The sequence below is a fragment of the Myxocyprinus asiaticus genome, chromosome 34 (assembly GCF_019703515.2).
Source record: "Myxocyprinus asiaticus isolate MX2 ecotype Aquarium Trade chromosome 34, UBuf_Myxa_2, whole genome shotgun sequence".
Classification (NCBI taxonomy): domain Eukaryota; kingdom Metazoa; phylum Chordata; class Actinopteri; order Cypriniformes; family Catostomidae; genus Myxocyprinus; species Myxocyprinus asiaticus.
Genome location: NC_059377.1, coordinates 24,182,377 through 24,202,846, shown reverse-complemented (window position 1 = coordinate 24,202,846; position 20,470 = coordinate 24,182,377). Strand labels below are relative to the sequence as shown.

The 20,470-nt window shown below is 43.1% G+C and overlaps 1 protein-coding gene across 21 annotated transcripts in view; it reads left to right on the top strand.

The window, feature by feature from the left end:
• The first annotated feature begins 4,256 nt into the window (after positions 1-4,256).
• LOC127425301 (C-type lectin domain family 4 member E-like) overlaps positions 4,257-20,470 on the top strand; it is a 40,740-nt gene continuing 24,526 nt past the window's right edge. For 16 of the 21 annotated variants that reach the window (XM_051671125.1, XM_051671126.1, XM_051671122.1 and 13 more), the window contains exons 1-5: positions 4,638-4,698; positions 4,910-5,004; positions 11,800-11,913; positions 12,029-12,097; positions 12,236-12,292. In XM_051671125.1, coding sequence (XP_051527085.1) covers positions 4,661-4,698; positions 4,910-5,004; positions 11,800-11,913; positions 12,029-12,097; positions 12,236-12,292 — 373 coding nt within the window. In that variant the 5' untranslated portion in view covers positions 4,638-4,660. Of the gene's footprint in view, positions 4,423-4,560; positions 4,699-4,753; positions 4,793-4,869; positions 5,005-11,799; positions 11,914-12,028; positions 12,098-12,235; positions 12,293-20,470 lie in introns of those variants that run through there. The other 5 variants (XM_051671116.1, XM_051671115.1, XM_051671117.1 and 2 more) reach the window with 5 other exon arrangements.

Below are 20,470 nucleotides of genomic sequence, written 5' to 3'. Positions count from 1 at the left end.
ATTCTCCACTGAGGCAAATAGATTGAATTCTGCTTTACCGAATATTTCCCAAATCCTCAGTAAAGTTTGAGGATGAAGTCTCCATTCACCCGTTATCACCCCTTGGCATGACAATAGGTCCATGCCGTAATTCAGGTGGTCTGGGACATATGTTGCCGCCATAAATCCCAATGCTTTCTGTTAACAGCTTCAGTGGTAGTGTTCTCCCCAGTTTGAACTGAGACAGACACTGTAGAATGGCCTGAACACGCTCGCTGGTGAGGTACGCGTGCCCGCTCGTGGAGTCGAGGCGGACTCCCAAAAAGGAGATTTGTTGGTTGGGGGAGAGCATGCTCTTTTCCCAGTTCACATTAAAGCCCAAGCTGTTTAGATGCTGAAGCAGAAAGTCTCTGGCTGTGCTGGCATAACAAAGCCTCTGATTGTACCAGTAACAGTCAATCGTTGAGGTAGTTCAAGATACATACGCCGCTCAGTCTCAGAGGGGCGAGAACCACATTGATGCACTTCGTGAATGTGTGAGGAGCCAGAGACAGTCCGAAGAGCAGGACTTTGAATTGATACGCTGTTCCCTCGAACGCGAATCTCAAATGTGATGTCGTACAATTTGGATATGAAAGTACGCATCCTTCAGATCTATCGATGCAAACCAATCGTGTGGGCGTACATGCAATTACGTTTCTGAGTAATAATTTTGAATGGCTGCTTTATGAGTGCGCGATTGAAAAGTCTCAGATCCAGGATTGGCAGAAGTCTGCCATCTTTCTTTGGAACAAGAAAATAATGACTGTAAACCCTTTTTATGCTTGACAATTTGGCACAATCTCTAGTGCGTTTTTCACGATGAGATTATTTATTTCGGCTCGTAACACTGGCACATCTTCGGGTGAAACCATGGAAGACAGAACACCGGTGAAATGGGGTGGCTGGTATGCAAATTGGATCATATAACCATGTTCAATTGTTTTTTGCACACATTCTGATATACCCATTAGGGCTCGCCACGCGTCCGTGTAATGGGACAGAGGGCAATTTGGTTTGCTCACTGTTGATATGATGCGAAGCTCACTATAGGGAAGCGGTTGCGCATAATGTGTGTGCTTTGAAGAGGAAAAGGGCTCTTTCTTGAGAATGTGTGAGCATCTCATGCATTTGCAATGAGTGCTGTATTCTTTTTTGCACTTATTGCATTTTTTATTGCATTTATTTGAGTGCAAGACACAGAAACAACATTTTGAACAATATTGTGAACAGCAATATTCCTTTCCTGACAACCAGTAGTGGAGAGATGGGGAACAGTGTTTAGTGTCTCCAATCAAGCATTTTTGGAGCAGACCCAGAGGGAACCGCAGACTCTGCTTTCCGCTTCAAAGGGTTGTGCCCATCAGGAGCGCTTTTGCTGCATGTGTTGATACGCAGGTGCCGGTGAGGCAGTAGGTATGGGGCTTTTTGTTGGGTGCTGGCTCGAAACAGAGCAAGGGCGAACCGGCTGCGATATACTCCGTTTGGGCATTAAGTGTCTCATAGCCTGTGACTGCTGCTGAGTCGCGACATAACGCTCAGCAAACTTATTCACAGAGCCGCCAAAGAGGCCGGCTGGAGACACTGGTTTGGAAGGATGTATGGGGCGTGATTTCCATGCCCTGTTACTCACTGGGCAGAGGTGTGCCGCTACCGCCTCCTCCACAGGGGGTAAATGGGCATAACCGTTTTCTTCCCCGTGATCCACATTTAAGAGGATGGCGTCACTGCGAAGAATGGGGCAGATTTGCGAGACGCTGCCATTTGACGGCGTCCGGACTGCAGCAACCATTCATCGAGGCGAGTATGTTCAGGTTCCTCTTGGGGAGACCACTCAAGGTGAAGCTCTTCGACTGCCCTTGTAAGGACGTGGAGCATCTCCCTGTCAGTGACGCATGTACGTTCCTCTCCCATGCTGGGGGGGAGGGGCGGCAGCATCATCCAATGACCACTCGACTGCTGCAGCGTGAGACATGACATCGTCATTATTATCCCCAGCATCAGAACTGCTGAACGAGACGAGGCCGCCCGCTCTTTCAGAAGGTCGGAGCTCATCTCGCACAAAGCGTATCTGAAAACATGTGCTTCGGAGAGACTGAGGGGCTCGTGGCCCCACCGTGCTTCCTCATGTGAATCCTCAGTATCACAGAAGAGGTGGGTGGGAGGGGGCATGAGGCTGAATCGTCACTCAGAACGGGGGTGATTCGTCTTGAGACTCATGCCCTCACAGTGAGGACAGTCTGTCTCCATGAGAGCTGTCTCTGCGTGGGCGTGGCCCAGACAGTAAACGCAGCTCTCATGCTGATCTGACAGCGGGATGTGCCTCTCACACAAGGAACACTTACGGAACGACATCTTTAAATAGACGCGAACACGTAAGTGACTCTTTTAGATATATACAGTAAATATACAAATTAATACATATTTATATTTATATCACACAATATACAATATACAATTGCTTTGTAAGGATGCCGAAGCGCTGCGGGGAATCAGGATGCTGAGGCCCGTTCACCAGCGAAGCATCAATTGGCGAGGCATTGTGATGTTCGCCGGAGCACTGCAGGGGAGCGGAAAGTCTTCCCGCAAAGATTCTGCCTGCTGACTTGTGTATATTGACGGCGAAGGTAGAGGGCTTCTAGACAAGAGATGATCGCTGTCTTGAAGGAAGAAATTCTGAGGAAATGGTGTTTGTGCACCTGTTTTTATAGTGGACAGTTTCAAACAATACAGACAGAGCCAATATTGGTATATTGACGTTATTGTAGAGAGGTTTCAACTAGGTCATATAAGAAGGTATTCCCCATATGCATTGCTACGCAGTGTTGAGTGTACTGAGTCGTAAGGGAACGTCTTGACAACGCCGACATTCTGAACAGCACTAATGAGGGAAAGAGAAATCACCTGCTGCCCAGCACTAGCATCATTTATAAGACTTTACACATCTACACATTAACACTCTTACTAACATTTATCCCAGTTAACTGTGACAGAATTTTTCATTACAACTGGAAGTTGTAGCCAAGAAAACCGCGGATAGCACGGATATTTGGAAACAAGTCAAGGGTATGTAAGTACTTTGAATTGGATTAAACTGAAAAATAAGCTGTAATCAAACGATTGATCTCTTGTGTGTGATGTTATTTTTTATATTATTATCTGTATAATTTTTTTCAACATCTGAAGTACCTTATTTTGTTGTGGATGTCCCAATGTGGATATTAAATTTGCTCTTTTCAGAGAGCTCAATAAAATATTCAAATTATATTTTGGTTGCATTTGAGGGCAATACATAAATAAATAAATAAATAATAGTAATAATAATAAGTAACTGACTGTGTAAAATAGGCACATAATATCGGAATATCGATCGCAGGGCCCTGAATCGAATCAAATCAAAATCGTATCGCGGCAGACTTTGAAGTATCGGCAAATATCGGATCGCAGGCCAAGAGAATCGATATAAGATCTGATGAAACGTCCGATTTACACCCCTAGATTATTGTAACACCGGCGAGGACACACGCCAACCGGTGCATCATCATAAACATCTCTCATTCAGAAGTTCCAAAAGTTTGTGTTATTTTCTGCTCTGATTTGGTCAGAATATTATAAACATCTGTGATGATCCCGGCTGTATTAATGCAAGAGCTGCTTTTAACTCATGAAGAATACACAGAAAGCAACAGAGGCATAGACTATTAGTGAATATGAATAGTATGTTTACATTGTAGTCTGGTGGTGTGAATAAAGTCTGTGCTTCATGATCTTATGGTGTGTTGTTTATTGACTGACATATTTAAATACACATTAAATATGTACTATATATCACATTAAAGTGCTTTTTTTTTATTTATTTATTACAATGTGTTACATGACATACATACCTTTTATACAGTCCGGCCGTTATGGATAATATCATCCGATGTGCATTTCCAGTTATTGTATCCGAATCGATGATGTTATAAATATAATAGACACGTGTACCGATAACTGACATGTCTCAATAAATGAGCAAAAGACCCACAAGTGTTTTTATCCCTGCCCTTCGTCGCTGCTTGACTTTAGCTAAATTAAGCCGTGTCACTTAAAATATAAAACTTTATTGAATTACATTTTGGCTCTGGTAAGTAAACACCAGTATCACCTTTTCATGATTTATTAATAGAAAAAAAAATCGCCAGCTTTTGCCGCATCCCACAGCGCAAGCACCATGAAGAAATATAGAATTTTGGTCACAAACATGGCGGCGTGATCATACAGTGACATGAAACAGGTCAATACAGTGTCGAGATGCTAAGATCAGGTTCTTGATAGAAATCGAGAATCAAGCTTCATCCAGTTCCTTGAACAATATACCTTTTTCACAGACTGTGATGACGCGTTTCTGCCTTATTTATCAGTGTAAATCTCGCATTTTTTTATACTATACATTTTTTAAATATTGAGTGTAAGTTTATAACATTATGCTTATTGTTATACTACCCTGGAATTAGTTTTAAAAAATGCATTACCACAGCTGCTTTGGGGTTTCTATTGCAGCTGCTGAGAGAGTGACAGTAAATATGGCATCTTCTCACATCCGACTTGCCTAATCCACCGCTCTCTATTTTTTCCTCTTCTGGTAAGTCATTCAAATGTAATGGTGGATTTTTTTTCTTTTGGTCTTGGAACAAATGGGTAAGTGAAAATAATATTTGCTGTGATATCCCATTCACCACTGTCGAAGTTTACCCTGCAAACTTTTACTTCCAAAACCTGGAGTGTGAAAAAGGTTTATCAAGTTCCTGCTTTCACTAACTTCTCATAATTCGCCGAAAGAAAAAATGACAATGCATATATTTTTTCCAGCCTCACATGCATTTTAAGAAGTATCTCTTTTGAATCAAAGGCTTATAAAAATGTCTGACGACGTTGTTTATTCTGATGTGATATTTGTGAAGAGGAACGGAGATAAAAGAAACGATACAGATCAGTGTCATTTAGGTGAGTTTTCAGAGGTGTTTTTAATGCTTATAACATGTTGCAAGTAATTTAGTGATTGCGAATGTTCCTTTTGCAAGCGAAAACAAAGCGTGCACAACAAATGTAAGAAAAGTCTATGGAATACAAACAAATTTGCTGTACAATGAAAAAAAAAAGTTGAGACACATTAGCTACATTTTTTAAAAATGTAATTTTAAGCAAAACATGGTTTTATACATTCAATGGAGTCCAAAAGTCTGAGACCACTGATTAAAACGTTGAAATACATTACACTTAAAATGTTAAAGTCCTTGGGTATACATAAGTCATGTGGTATCATTTAAGAACTTTCCATCCAACAGCATGAATTTGGATTTATTTTATATAAAATAACAAATGAGGACTGAAAACATCTAGAGGTAATGTGGTAGAAATATTAATATGAATATAAAAGTCTTTCACATTGCAATTAAGTGGACAAATCATATATCAAATGAAAGCTCTCATTCTCAGGAATGTGACTGTATGGTATTTTTTGCGCTAACACCACAGTTCGAAAGACATTTTCAAAAGAATCACAAAGTAAAATATGATTTCTGTGATACATAAATACAAACATCTCTTCTATGCGACGACCACTGCTGCTGTAAGCCCCAAACAGCCAAAAACTTTAGAACACTGCCTGAGGTAAAAGCAAATATAAATAAATGTCTGTGAGCTTGCTTATGTGAATAATCCAGTGTTATATCTTAGATGTCCAGAACAAAATATGCAGTCCAGCAGGACAAGCATGCTTAACAAATCATTGGCAAAATATGTCAACTATTGGTGATAAATTGTTATATAACATCGCAAAGGGGAAAACCAGCTTTCTAATGACATGTAGATTGAGTTTATATAGTTCACTCAGAGGCCAAGATATTTGATAAAACAATGGGGGTGGTGCATGAACTGAATATTAAACTGAATGTCTATGGACGAACACATCTGCGAGGACTAAAATGCATCAGAGCGCCACCTACATATGAGATCGGCATATTGTGATATAAGGTGATAGAGGAAAAATTTGTTTTCCTAGTACGCTGCCATCTAGTGGAATGATATAAAACTTTTTAAAGGGAGATAGAGTAAACAGAACCAGAATTACATGCTTACAAAGTTAGATTTTTTAAAACTTTCTCATCATCATAAGATTGTAAACATATACTATATTATTTATGAATAATTGGAGTCTTTTTTTATTTGGGGGGTTTTTAAAAAAAAATGACACCAGTTTTTTGCAGTTAGTCCACAGTATGTATGAATAGTGAGCTTTTAAATTTTAAATGTGAAAATTTGCAGGTAGAAGTCCAAAAATGCCCCAGAGTTTAAGGGTGACAGCATGCACTCAACAAGTTTATGCAATCTATATTATTTCAGCATGATCTGAGAATGTTTCAATTTTTGTGCTTCAATGGAAGCAAGGGAATCGTCACGATTACTTGTGTAACCTCCGTTCCCTGATGGAGGGAACGAGACGTTGTGTCGATGTAGTGACACTAGGGGTCACTCTTGGGAGCCCAAGACACCTCTGGTCTTTGATAAAAAGCCAATGAAAATTGGTGATTGGTATTTGCATGCCACTCCCCCGGACATATGCGTATAAAAGGAGCTGGTATGCAACCACTCATTCAGGTTTTATGCTGAGGAGCCGAGACAAGGTCCGGCCATTTCAGCGGGTAGTTCAGCGTTGTGGCAGGAGGGACAAAACGTCTCGTGCCCTCCAACAGGGAACGGAGGTTACACAAGTAACCATGACATTCCCTATCTGTCACTCACTCGACGTTGTGTCGATGTAGTGACACTAGGGGTCCCTATACGAAATGCCACAACTGGCTGAACTGTTTTACGTGAACTGGCAGTGTGTGGTGGGCAGACCACTGTGTGCCTCGTAGCCAGCACACCAGGTTGATGCGTAACCTCCCCCAACATAGTTATGAGTGTCGAACGGCCCTTTGGGGACAAGTCAACAACCCAAAAGTTAGAGACAGGCTAACCCAGTCGTGGCTTCTTTTCCCCTTCTCTTTTTCCACTCCCTAATAAAGGGGGATTATCCGACTGAGCCACGAGGTCTTGTCGGGGGGTGTCCCTCCCAAGGGGAAGACACCGCGGAGACCACACTTCGCCCAAAGGGGGGGGGGTATTTAAGTGGAAGAATACATCACATGGTCTTTCCGATCATGTGGAGAGTCTTCAAGGTAGATCCTACCCAACGGGGGAGGAGTTACTACAAACATGGAGACTGGGGCAGAGGGGCTCTGCCCAAGGAAGATGCAGTTTGCCAACAGGGAAATGAATTAGCGGAAGATATATATCGCATGGGGTTAGCCTTACAGGGAACCGTCACATGCGGAGCACTTACCCCAGAACAGGACTCTTAGTTTGCACATGTACTGGGCCGGCAGCGAGTCTCTCCGAACACCCGACTGCCACAGGGCTCGGAGGAAGTCAACCAGAGAACAAAGTTTGTGAACACTACTGGGAATTAATGGCGCACGTCTTCAGCTCAAAGGGAGGTGGAAGGTGCTATGTGCAAGCGATACACCCGGCCGGCTATCCCGGGCTTATCCACTTGTATTGCGTGCCACTACCTGGGACAAAACCGGTACCACCCGGAGGTTGTAGAACCTTGCAAAGGTGTTGGGTGTTGCCAAACCTGCTGCTCTGCAAATGTCTGTTAGAGAGGCACCCCTGGCCAGGGCCCAGGAGGCCGCTACACCCCTGGTAGAATGGGCTCGTAGCCCTACCGGGGGCGGCATGTCCTGGGCGTGATATGCCATAGTTATGGCATCAATGAGCCAGTGGGCGATCCTCTGCTTGGAGACAGCGCTTCCTTTCCGCTGTGCACCAAAGCAGACAAAGAGCTGCTCAGAGATCCTAAAGCTCTGCGTGCGATCCAAATAGATGCGTAAAGCGCGCACTGGACACCGCAATGACAGGGCTGGGTCTGACTCCTCCTGGGGCAGCGCTTGCAGTTTCACCACCTGGTCCCTAAAAGGGGTCGTGGGAACCTGGGCACATAGCCTGGTCGGGGTCTCAGGATCAAGTGAGAGTAGCCCGGACCGAACTCCAGGCACGTTTTGCTGACAGAGAATGCTTGCAGGTCTCCTACCCTCTTGATGGAAGTGAGCACAGTCAGGAGGGCAGTCTTCAAGGAGAGTGCCTTAAGCTCGGCTGACTGCAAAGGCACAAAGGGGGCTCTCTGTAGACCCTGAAGAACTACAGAGAGGTCCCATGTGGGAACGAGGCGCGGTCTGGATATATGCATTGCGAATGCCCACCTTCCTTAACGGGGCAAGGGCTGCCTCTGCAACCTTCGTGAAGACGTGAGGAGACAGGGACAGGCCAAAAGGGTAGACTTTGTACTGATACGCCTGACCCTCGAATGCAAACTGCAGGAATGGTCTGTGTCGAGGAAGGATCGAGACGTGGAAGTACACATCCTTCAGGTCTACCGCCGCAAACCAATCTTGATGCCGGACACTTGCCAGAATGCGTTTTTGCATCAGCATCTTGGACGGGAGTCTGTGTAAGGCCCGGTTCAGTACTCGCAGGTCCAAGATTGGCCGCAACCCACCACCTTTTTCGGTACGATGAAGTAGGGGCTGTAAAACCCCTTCTTCATCTCGGCCGGAGGGACAGGGCCTATCGTGCCCTTCCGTAGGAGGGTAGAGATCTCCATGTGCAAGGCAGCAGCATTTTCATCCTTGACCAAGGTGAAGTGGATTCCGCTGAACCTGGGCGGGCGCCTGGTGAACTGAATCGCGTAGCCGAGTCGGACGGTCTGGATCAGCCATCGCGACGGATTGGAAAGCGCAAGCCATGCATCCAATTTCCACACAAGGGGGACCAAGGGGACAATGTCGTCGGATGTACCGGCAGGTGGGGCCTAGTGGCGGGGCGGAGCTCAAGGTGCCACACCACATTGTGGCTGCGCTGAGTCTAGGGACATCGAAGCACTTACCTGGCTCCTTGTGACCACACTCGGAACAGCCTGGAACTGGGGAGGAAGAGGCCTGTCCTCGTAACCCGTGGAGACTGCCACATTGGGGGCGGCTGTGTGCCACAGCTGGGCACTCAGGGGCAGGAAGGCCACCACTGGAGCGCCAATCCTGCAAGGAAAAACCCGTGGACGGTAGTCGTGATGACGACCATGCACAACGGGTGTGTGACCCAGGGAGGAAGAAAACCGCTCTTTTGCTGAACTGTTGGGTACCGCAGCCACTTGGGCATGCGGTGAAATTAAAGAAAAAGGCAACAAAAGATTTTCCACCAGGCCCTCCACTGGGGGATGGAGTGGTCTTCTTACCAGCTCCAGGTGAGTGGGTTTTTTCATCCCTGGGTCGCCTGTCTCAGGGGCACTTTGACGACCTCCATGGGTTCTTAGCAGTCGACTGTGAGACGGGCGGCGTCTGCTTCCTGCGGTGGGCTCCACGCCGGGGCCGGGCCAAAGGGGTGGGCTGCGGCTGAGCCGGTGCTGTCACCGCAGGGGGATGCCCTTGGCGACGAGCAGATGGGGTGCTGGATCTTGAGCCGCGCCGGGGCAGAATGTGCCGGATAGCCTCCGTCTGCTGCTTCACCGCTGAGAACTGCTGGGCAAAGTCCTCAACGTTGTCGCCGAATAGGCCAGCCTAGGAAATTGGGACAGCAAGAAACCGTGTCTTGTCGGCCTCACCCATCTCAACCAGGTTGAGCCAAAGGTTTAATGTGCCACTAATGTGGCCATCGTCCGCCCGAGAGACGCGCTGTGACCTTCGTCGCTCGGAGAGCAAGGTCGGTCGCCGAGCGCAGTTCCTGCATCAAATCTGGGGCGGAACTACCCTCGTGCAGTTCTTTCAATGCCTTGGCTTGGTGGACCTGCAGGAGAGCCATGGTGTGCAGGGCAGAGGCGGCTTGTCCAGCAGCACTGTAGGCTTTAGCCGTCAGGGATGACGTGAGCCTACAGGGCTTGGACGGGAGCTTAGGGCGTCCACACCAGGTGGTGGCACTCTGCGGACATAGGTGCACCACGAGCACCTTATCCACCGGGGGAATCACCATATAGCCCCTGGCCGCCCCGCCATTGAGGGTAGTGAGGGCAGGGGAACTGCGGAATCGTGGCCAGGCAGTAAAAGGTGCCTCCCACGATTTCGTCAGCTCCTCGTGCACTTCCGGGAAGAAAGGCACTGGAGCGGGGCGTGGCTGCTTTGAGCGGCGCCGCGAGCCCAGGAACCAATCATCAAGCCGTGAGGGTTCAGGGGAGAGTGGAGGGTTCCACTCTAACCCGACGCTCACGGCCGCCCGGGAAAGCATGTCCGTCATTTCTGCATCAGCCTGTGACTGGGCAATCATCCCCGAGGGGGGGAGCCCAGCTGAGGCTTCTGCGTCCGACTGGACAAGCCCGCTCTCCGATGCTGCGTTCGAGAGCTCATCATCTTTGCGGGCTCCGAACAAGAGGCCAGACTCGCCGTGAGACGAGCTGGCGGACTCATCCGGAAGCCCGACTGGGGCAGACAAGCATGCTGGGGAATGGGAGGCCCGCGGGGGGATACCTGGCGGAGGCGATCCCATTGGGGTCCCCAAATTGCCCCCAGTGCTAGCTGCGCTGGCCTCATACCCGTAGGTAGAAGGACCGAGGCGGGGAGCCGCTGGGGTCTTACGAAAGCAAGCTGCGACCGCAAAGTTGCCATGGTCATGTTCTCGCAGTGAGAACATGAACCATCCACAAACGCTGCCTCCGTGTGGGTCGCGCCCAGACTCGAAAGACCTTGACGATCATGACCATCCGAAGTTGAGAGATAACAACCGCAACCAGGAATAACACACAATCAGAAAGGCATCTTTAAAAAGACGCGTCTTTAAAAAGACGTTCCGTGTGTGCCGCTCTTTTAGAGAAATATACTCTTTTAGAGGAAAAAGCTACTCTCTTTTTTCTGCCGAAGCACCCAGGGGCGTTCTCTGCAGTGCACCAGTGCAGAGGAGGGAGAAGCCGCTGAAATGCGCCGTCAGATCCAGCAGAGGTGAATGAACAGTAGAATTCAGCTCAGTGAGCATGACCGTTTGGCTCCGAAGAGAAAATCTGAATGAGTGGTTGCATACCAGCTCCTTTTATATCCGTATGTGCAGGGGAGTGGCGTGCAAATACCACTCGCCAATTTTCATTGGCCTTTTATCAAAGACCAGAGGTGTCTCGGGCTCCCAAAAGTGACCCCTAGTGTCACTACATCGACTCAACGTTGAGTGAGTGACAGATAGGGAACTGACCTATTCTACAAAAGATGGTCAATGTCATAAATGTGTTAAGGTTACATATGTTTAGTGACCTAGAAGCAGTGCAGAATCTTCTCTTGTAAATGGTTAATAATATTTGTAACATTTGTTTTAAAATGTTTAAATAAGACTTTGCATACCAGATTTTCAGTGGCATCAGACTTTTAGAGACCACTGCATGTTTTTACATGAGAAACACAGGAATGTCAGAAGTGACATTTTTGCATTTAAGTGAACATGACCTATTGGAGAAGAGTAAGGTTGCATAGTAAGTTGACAGTTGGGGAAGTTCATGGCAGGATGTTGATGTTCTTATGAAATCAAGGAAACATTATCAGTACATTTGATCACTAAGCTTAACAGAGAAAACATATTAATTCACACTTTGCTCATCCTTGCACTTCTCTAAAATTAAAAGTAAATATTAGCTCTATTTTGAAATATGCTTGACAAAAAATAGAGACGTTGACCTAAAATATAACATATTATTATAAAGCACTCTCTTATACTGTATGTATTTTTTTGTAGGAGATTCTTCTAAAGCTATGCAAAAGACCAAACCATGTTTTGACTGTGTTCGACTGATACTAATGGCTTTTTGTATTCTACTCATGGGAGGTCTAATTGCTCTTAGCTTCCAATGTACGTATATATCCCTGTTTACACTTGCTCTTGAGGTCATTTATATTTAGTGCTTGGTTCTTATAATACATTATGACGTAAACAATAAGTTACATCTAATCATAAACTACTTTAGATGTGTATACAGAGAGGAAGCTTAAAAATCTTCAGCAGCTCCACAATGTGCTAAGTGGGAATCTTACAGGTGAGGATTTTTTCTGGAACAAAACCTCTCCAATTAGATGTACTGTAATAACGCAGAGCTTCAAGACTGAGCTCTGTAACTACATCTGTCCAATAAAATCAATAACTCAGTTTTGTCACATTCAAATTGGATTTTCAGGTGCACTTAAAGACCTTCATCACTGCCAACAAAATCTGTCCAAAGCTCTGAACAGTGGTAAGTGATGTCTTTTTCCGATGTTAGTCACCATACACACTGTAAACCCTAAAGTTGTCATTACTGGATATAGCTAGTTGTCTTAATCAAGTATTACTTAAAGCTGCACTATAAGATTTTTGGGTTAAAAATTAACGCATTGCCATTACTGATTAAGTACATAAACAATCAGTGTTCAAAACAATGTCCTTACCTTATTAGAGGTCTGCATGGGCCTTAAAATGAAACCCGGCCCGTACCTGAGACCGTGTGGCCCAAGCCTACCGGCCCGAACGATACGGTCATATTTTAAGTCCGAACCTGACCCAAACCCGAAATCGTTTACTATCTAATTTCTTCTCCTAGCAAGTACTGTTGCAATAGGCTGTTTTTATGTAAGCATATAGGCAACATTTGTAACAGTACTGAAACTGTTAACATACACAGTCTTAACAAGGCACAGCAGCTCCTTAGTACACTAGAGTAGAAGGGGAAAAAAGCATTGCCTTACCGTTTATTTGCTGAGACTTCAGTTGGTGCAGAACAATATGGAATAATATGAAACACTGCAACAGTCCCTTCTGTGCAGCCTGAACTTGTTCAGATTGTTGAAACTTTGTGACAACTGCGCTAAAAACAATCTAGATGCAGCGCAAAGGATGAAACAGTTGCAGACCTCTATACCTTTCCCCAATTCATTTCGGAAAGCCTATAAAATTAATTTGTATTTTGAGCTGTCGGGTCGGATTCGGCATGAAATCACTGGCTTAAGTCGTTCCTCTTTGCGTCATGACATCATTTCCGTAAACATAGGAAAGTAGTGCCAGCTGTCATGTGTTCCGGCTGAGGACACTGTTCAGTTCAATCAGTCACAGTTCAGGATGGCATTGTTGCAGTCTGGATGGATGTTCATCTGTTATCTGTTTGGTGAGGTTGTTTACCTGCTATAATGCTTGGAATTGGATACAGTACAGTGCATCTGGAAAGTATTCACAGTGCTTCACTTTTTCCACATTTTGTTATGTCACAGCCTTATTCCAAAATTGATTAAATTCATTATTTTCCTCAAAATTCTACAAACAATACCCCGTAATGACAACGTGAAAGAAGTTTGTTTGAAATCTTTGCAAATTTATAAAAAATGCAAAAAAAAATCACATGTACATAAGTATTCACAGCCTTTGCCATGACACTCAAAATTGAGCTCAAGTGCATCCTGTTTCCACTGATCATCCTTGAGATGTTTCTACAACTTGATTGGAGTCCACCTGTGGTAAATTCAGTTGATTGGACATAATTTGGAAAGGTACACACCTGTCTATATAAGGTCCCACAGTTAACAGTGCATGTCAGAGCACAAACCAAGCCATGAAGTCCAAGGAATTGTCTGCTGACCTCTGAGACAGGATTGTATCGAGGCACAGATCTGGGGAAGGGTACAGAAAAATTTCTGCAGCATTGAAGGTCCCAATGAGCACAGTGGCATCCATCATCCGTAAATAGAAGAAGCTTGGAACCACCAGGACTCTTCCTAGAGCTGGCCGCCCGGCCAAACTGAGCGATAGGGGGAAAAGGGCCTTAGACAGGGAGGTGACCAAGAACCCGATGGTCACTCTGACAGAGCTCCAGCGTTTCTCTGTGGAGAGAGGAGAACCTTCCAGAAGAACAACCATCTCTGCAGCACTCCACCAATCAGGCCTGTATGGTAGAGTGGCCAGACGGAAGCCACTCCTCAGTAAAAGGCACATGACTGCCTGCCTGGAGTTTGCCAAAAGGCACCTGAAGGACTCTCAGACCATGAGAAACAAAGATTGAACTCTTTGGCCTGAATGGCAAGCATCATGTCTGGAGGAAACCAGGCACTGCTCATCACCTGGCCAATACCATCCCTACAATGAAGCATGGTGGTGGCAGCATCATGCTGTGGGGATGTTTTCAGGAACTTGGAGACTAGTCAGGATTGAGGGAAAGATGAATGCAGCAATGTACAGAGACATCCTTGATGAAAACCTGCTCCTGAGTGCTCTGGACCTCAGACTGGGGCGAAGGTTCATCTTCCAACAGGACAACGACCCTAAGCACACAGCCAAGATAACAAAGGAGTGGCTCCGGGACAACTCTGTGAATGTCCTTGAGTGGCCCAGCCAGAGCCCAGACTTGAACCCAATTGAACATCTCTGGAGAGATCTGAAAATGGCTGTGCACCGACGCTCCCCATCCAACCTGATGGAGCTTGAGAGGTTCTGCAAAGAAGAATGGGAGAAACTGCCCAAAAATAGGTGTGCCAAGCTTGTAGCATCATATTCAAAAAGACTTGAGGCTGTAATTGGTGCCAAAGGTGCTTCAACAAAGCATTGAGCAAAGGCTGTGAATACTTCTGTACATGTGATTTTTTAATTTTTTTTTTTATTTTTATTTTTTTTTATAAATTTGCAAAGATTTCAAACAAACTTCTTTCACGTTGTCATTATGGGGTATTTTTTGTAGAATTTTGAGGAAAATAATGAATTTAATCCATTTTGGAATAAGGCTGTAACAACACAATGTGGAAAAAGTGAAGCACTGTGAATACTTTCCGGATGCACTGTATGTTGTCTGGTAGGGTTGTCATGCTTTTATGAATCGAACATTACTTGTGTGTTTAGCGATCGTGATCCATTGTCAGGGGAATTTACTGTACATGTTTACTAATCAGGGACGTAGAATTTAGTAGAGACGCTAGGGACATGTCTCTACCAATATCCAGCAACTACTGAATTGCCCCTAGCAATAATTCTGATCAAACAATTAAAATGTATAACCACTGTTGTCCGTCGGTGTCTTGTGGTTTTTATTTATTTATTTTATTTAACCTTTATTTAACCATGAAAAGTCTCATTGAGATTAAGGATATCTTTTACAAGAGCGTCCTGGCCCAGACAGGCAGCGTCAGAATTTGTGGTACACAAACGGGTAACAGATCTCGTTCTCTACTATGAGTCCCACCTCCCTAGTCCACGTCGCTAATAGGACTGGCTTTGCCATTTCTTGCTAACGTGTGAGAGGCTGTAGCTACATCCGGTTGTACGAAGCGCCAAAGCTCCATCAACTAGATGCGCATCATGCAGGCTACCGGTAAGTGAGGAAGACACCATCCTTATACCAACAGTTCTGTGCACGAAAATACAGGACAAATCACGTCATATTGATTAAGGGACAGTGCATTTTTTCAATCACGGGATGAGGGGCAAGCCTAAACATTCGTGTGTGTGTGTGTGTGTGTGGCAATTAGGCTAATTTGGTGATATGCCGAGTCAGGATGGCAGCCAAAAAAAGAAAGGTTGACAAACAGTCAAAGTATTTTCTCAGTTGCTAATGTGTAGAGTCAACAATAATGGTAATAATATTACTTAACTAAGCTATAAATGTTTTTCCTCACTGTTCATATGGCATGCATCAATGTGTTATTCTGCCAGGTCAGGTGACAGAAGCAGTCCTGCCAGGTAGCTCAGACAGAGCAGGAAGAGAGGCAGGTGGCCGGCTGTGTCTCGTTTGGAAGGATGCGTCCTCCGGAGGTTGTATTTGTCGTCCGCATACGTCATCGAGGCTGTCTCGTTTCATAAAAGCGACTTTGAATGCAGCCTTCGAATGCGACCTTCTTTCATGGGACTTCGGAGGATGCATGAGGTGTATCCTTCGTGGGCACTCACAACCTTTGAACCCACAATTCTTTGCTTCAACGGAAATGTAAAAAAAAAAATTTTTTTTTTTTTAATTAATAAAAATGATGCCAATTTGCACATAAATACAGAGACATCCAAATTCAAATTCAAAATTTAAGTTCAAATGTAAGGAATGTTAATTCCCAAGTTGAAGTACCTCAGTAGATGGGTGCAAAGTATATAAAATGTATAATTATATTAATATATAATTAATATAAAGTATTAGACTAAAAGACAATTTTCTTTTCTCTTTACATCATTATAACTCTCCTAAAATTTACCTCATACACTCCCTTCTAAAGGGACTTTGTTCCCTTCTCACAAAGCGCTCGCGCTTGTTAAAGAGTGGCGTGCTGTCATAGCAACCATGTTAGGTTCTGTTTCCGTTCGTCCTACAAAGGCCGTCTCTTTTAAACAAGGCTTGTTTAAAACCTGTTTATGTGCTCACCCCCCCCCCACACACACCCACACACCTGATGTCACTTTGCTTAAATTAGTTCACATATACTATATAGTCTAGTCAAAAAAGTGTTAATATTGTTGACAAATTATAAAGATGTATAATTTGTTAACATTATGAACAATTTTGAACAGCACACTATATAGTAAATGTGAACTCATTTAAGCAAAGTAAAGTCAAACCCATGGGTGGGGTAAATGAGCATCAGCAGGTTCTGTTGGAGGACATTTATTATACTGCAGCCTTCAAAGGATGCGTCCTACCTAGCATGCAGCCTTCCAAATGAGACACAGTCACAGGTGAGGTCGAACAATGACTCTGCGTCTCTGCGGACTGCTATTAGGTCCCTACCAATGTCAAAATCAAACCTACGTCCTTGTTACTAATACGTATGACTTCTGAAATTGACTTCTTGTACATATTATTTTCATATTTAATAAAGTATATTTTATCCCCATTATTGCTCGTTATATGTTTTTAGTTTACAGTTATTAGGCCTACAGTTTCACTTGCTTTATCAACTGCCGTGTTCATTTTTTCAGTTTTCGTTTTATGCACAGTTTTAGTTTAAGTCTTATGACAAAAATATCCTTTAAAATAGTCAATATTTCGTCATGTTATATTCATTCATTTTATCAGTTTTACAAAAATGACAACATTTTAGTCAACGAAAATAATATCTTTTACTTGATGATGACATGCAAAATGGAAAAAAACTGAGCTCCTGAAATAATAATGAATAGTGAAATGATACATGCATGTGTTTCTTATGGAAACAGTGTATTCACAACGCAAATTACGATTATTGTCACTAGCTCATCATTTAATTCAAGTTCACATGCTCATTAGTTTCGTTGTGCAGATGTTAGTTTTTCCATAAATGTTGCGGATATATTGATGAATCTCTTGTATAAATAGGATGCGTTTGAATGAGGTATTTACCCCGTTTTAAAGCGGTTCATTTTCCCAGTGTTAACAAGTTCAACTCACGCAGCTCAGCACTGGATTAAATGAATCCATATCTAATAGCCTATCTTCTTCTATTTACAAATGATCAAGATATTTCTTCCTCTGTTTATTTCTTGCACTGTTATGGTCTTGCAGTATAATTTTTAACATCATATTTTCGTCAACAGTAGGCTATGCTTTAATAACATAATTTAATAATTTCCATGAAGTGCCTTTTTCGTCTCGTCTTCGTTGTCATTGACGAAATAAAAAAACCTTTCGTCAACAAGTTTTCATCAGTGATTTCGTTGTCAAGTTCAATATTGTAAAAATAATGAAGTCTTACATTGAACACGAATCAGCAGTATCATGAGTTTCACCTCTTAAATTGATAATACAATACAAACATTAATAGTCGATAAAAAACTTGAATAATCATATTCAAATATACTTGTAACTGGTGGTGATTCAGGAGAGTCCCCTGTTCTCTATGTAAAAGCGCTTTGAGTGTAGTGTCAGAAAAGTGTACAATTCACTCATTCAAAATACGTACATAAGAGTGTTGTTTCTTTTCATCAAAGCAAGTAACATTTCATTTTTTAAATGTTTAATCGTATAACAATAATATCAACATGAAAATAGCACATTATAACTCCGGCTCTGAATATCTTCCAGTCATGATCACACAGCAGATGTCCAGCAGGTAACCTCAAATCATGATTCATCCCAGAGCGGTAATGTCGAAACACGACTGACGTAATGTATTCTTCTGCAGATTGCCTGCAGTTTTAAATTCCAACCACAGATGTCGCTAGAGAGCACAAAGTTACATAGTGCAGCTTTAAATGTCCTATTTTGGGCTCACAACTTAAATATTTAAGTTCATTGAACTTATTTATCTTCAAAATCCATAGACTTTAGATTTCAAGTGTTAACAAACTTTTTTTGTACAAAATTAAGACTATGGAGAATACCCACAATGCTTTGTGCTTGAATTATTTAATTATGTTTCCTTGATCAAATGGAAGTTATGGGGGAATTGAAATAGTTGTACTTAAGAATTCATAGATGTTTAAGCTCCTTTGTAGTATTATTTATGTTTCTTTGTTGCAAATATTTGATGTCACCATTAAGGTGATCAGTGTCCCATTTGGTCAAGTTGGACCCTGTTGACTTTAGTCTTTCTTTTTACATATATAAAGGTATAAATGCTTTTCCATGGAGAATTAAGTTTATTTAATGACCTAGAATCAGTTATGATCTTAATTTGAGCTGTGCTATTGTTTGATCTAAAATTGAATCAACTTTAATTAAAATTATTAACAACAGAAGAAACAACATTTAAATAGCAAATCTGAGTTAAGTCTACCAACATCTAGTTAACCCTTTCCTAAGACTTTTGACAAAAGACAAAGACTTGAAACTTGACTTATGCTTGGTCTTGCAAGACATATGACTTGGACTTGTGACAAAAGACTAATGGTGCGTTCACATACAATGCGAAGCGAGCGTTTCGCACGGTGCGATTACATAAAGTCAATGCAAACATGCAAATAGATGCGAACAGACGCGAATTCAGCAAATGACGCGACTCGAACACGCGAAATCGCTTCATTCACGCGAGTTGAAATTTTTCAACTCAAGCGAGAAATTCGCATGACGCGTTGTCGCGAAAGCCTATCAGCATTGAGACTGTACGGATGTCACTGACGTACTGACGTAGTAGCAGAAGAAATCTGGTAAAATGGATGAAAAAATTGTTGTAGCGGTGTGTGGGCACCCGGAATTGTATGACACAACGTCATACATGTACAGAGACCGGACGAAGCGGCAGTCATCCAGACACAGTTCCTGGAGAAGGCGGTGAAATTCACCGAGCTGTATGCGCCTCTGGATGATATCATGCACCCAAACACGACGGTGTTTGGTTTTCCAACGTATCTGGGACTTCCACAACAGATACATAGCAGCAATCGTTGTGATATCGGCCATAGTTGATGGTGGAAAGATATGTTGTTGTAGAAGCTTCTCCTCCTGTCCTTTTCTGGAAGAGAAGGGGGAATACTCGGGTTCGTGTTACTCACGCTAACGTGAGTTTAAACACAAATTTATAATCCAGCGGTCAAACTCGCGCCAGCAATGCGAGGAGAACACTTTCTTCGCGTTGTATGTGACCGCACCATAAGACTTAAGACTTGATTTAGATTTGTCCTTGAAAGTCTTGAAACTTGCCTTTGTCTCGTGACAAAAGACTAAGAAATGAGTCTCGACTTAGACTTGGATTTGAAGTACTTGAGATTTGATTTGGGCTTGTAGCAAAAGACTAAGACTTGACTTAAAGGTGCACTCAGTAACTTTTGTCTTTGTGTCAGCTTGGACTTACACTGACACCCAGTGGCTTGGATGCAGCATCATTTAAAATAAGTAGTTTTCAGTTTCAGATGCCATTGTAGAAATGTAGTATTCACAGTCAGCCATGATTACTTTAATCAATGAGTGAAAGTGTCAAATAACAGGACGGTTACTGAGATTAAGCGAGTAGTATTCAGCTGATCATGTGACTGTAACATGGCAGCCCCCATTGGCGGAACCTCTCCATGTAGAATAAAACAGCTTTTATGAGGTTACTGATATGACTGGAGTCTTCATTTTAATGTGAGTGCTCATGATTTCCAACATTTATTGCAAAATTACAATTCATGTCTTTAGGAGTTAAAACTTTTTTTTAATTATGGAAAATATTACTGAGTGCACAGTTAACCTAAATAGTTAAGTTCATTCTATATGAACACCAAGTTAATTGGACTTAATTACATAAGTTTTTGAGAAGCCATTACTCAATTCAAATGAGGGAAAGAGTTTACTCAAATGAGTAGTCAACTTATTAGGGTTTTCAGTGCAGTACACTCAAAAAATGAAGTCATTACCCTTAATTAAACTGTAGAAAGTATTTGACTGAGTAATTGAATGTTTTTCATAAAGATTAAGTCAGTTTCATTAAGCCAACATAATTTAGTTGGATTAGGTCAAATTAATGTACTATAGTAGTTTGAATTGACTAAGGTTTAATTAATATGTACATTTTCTTAT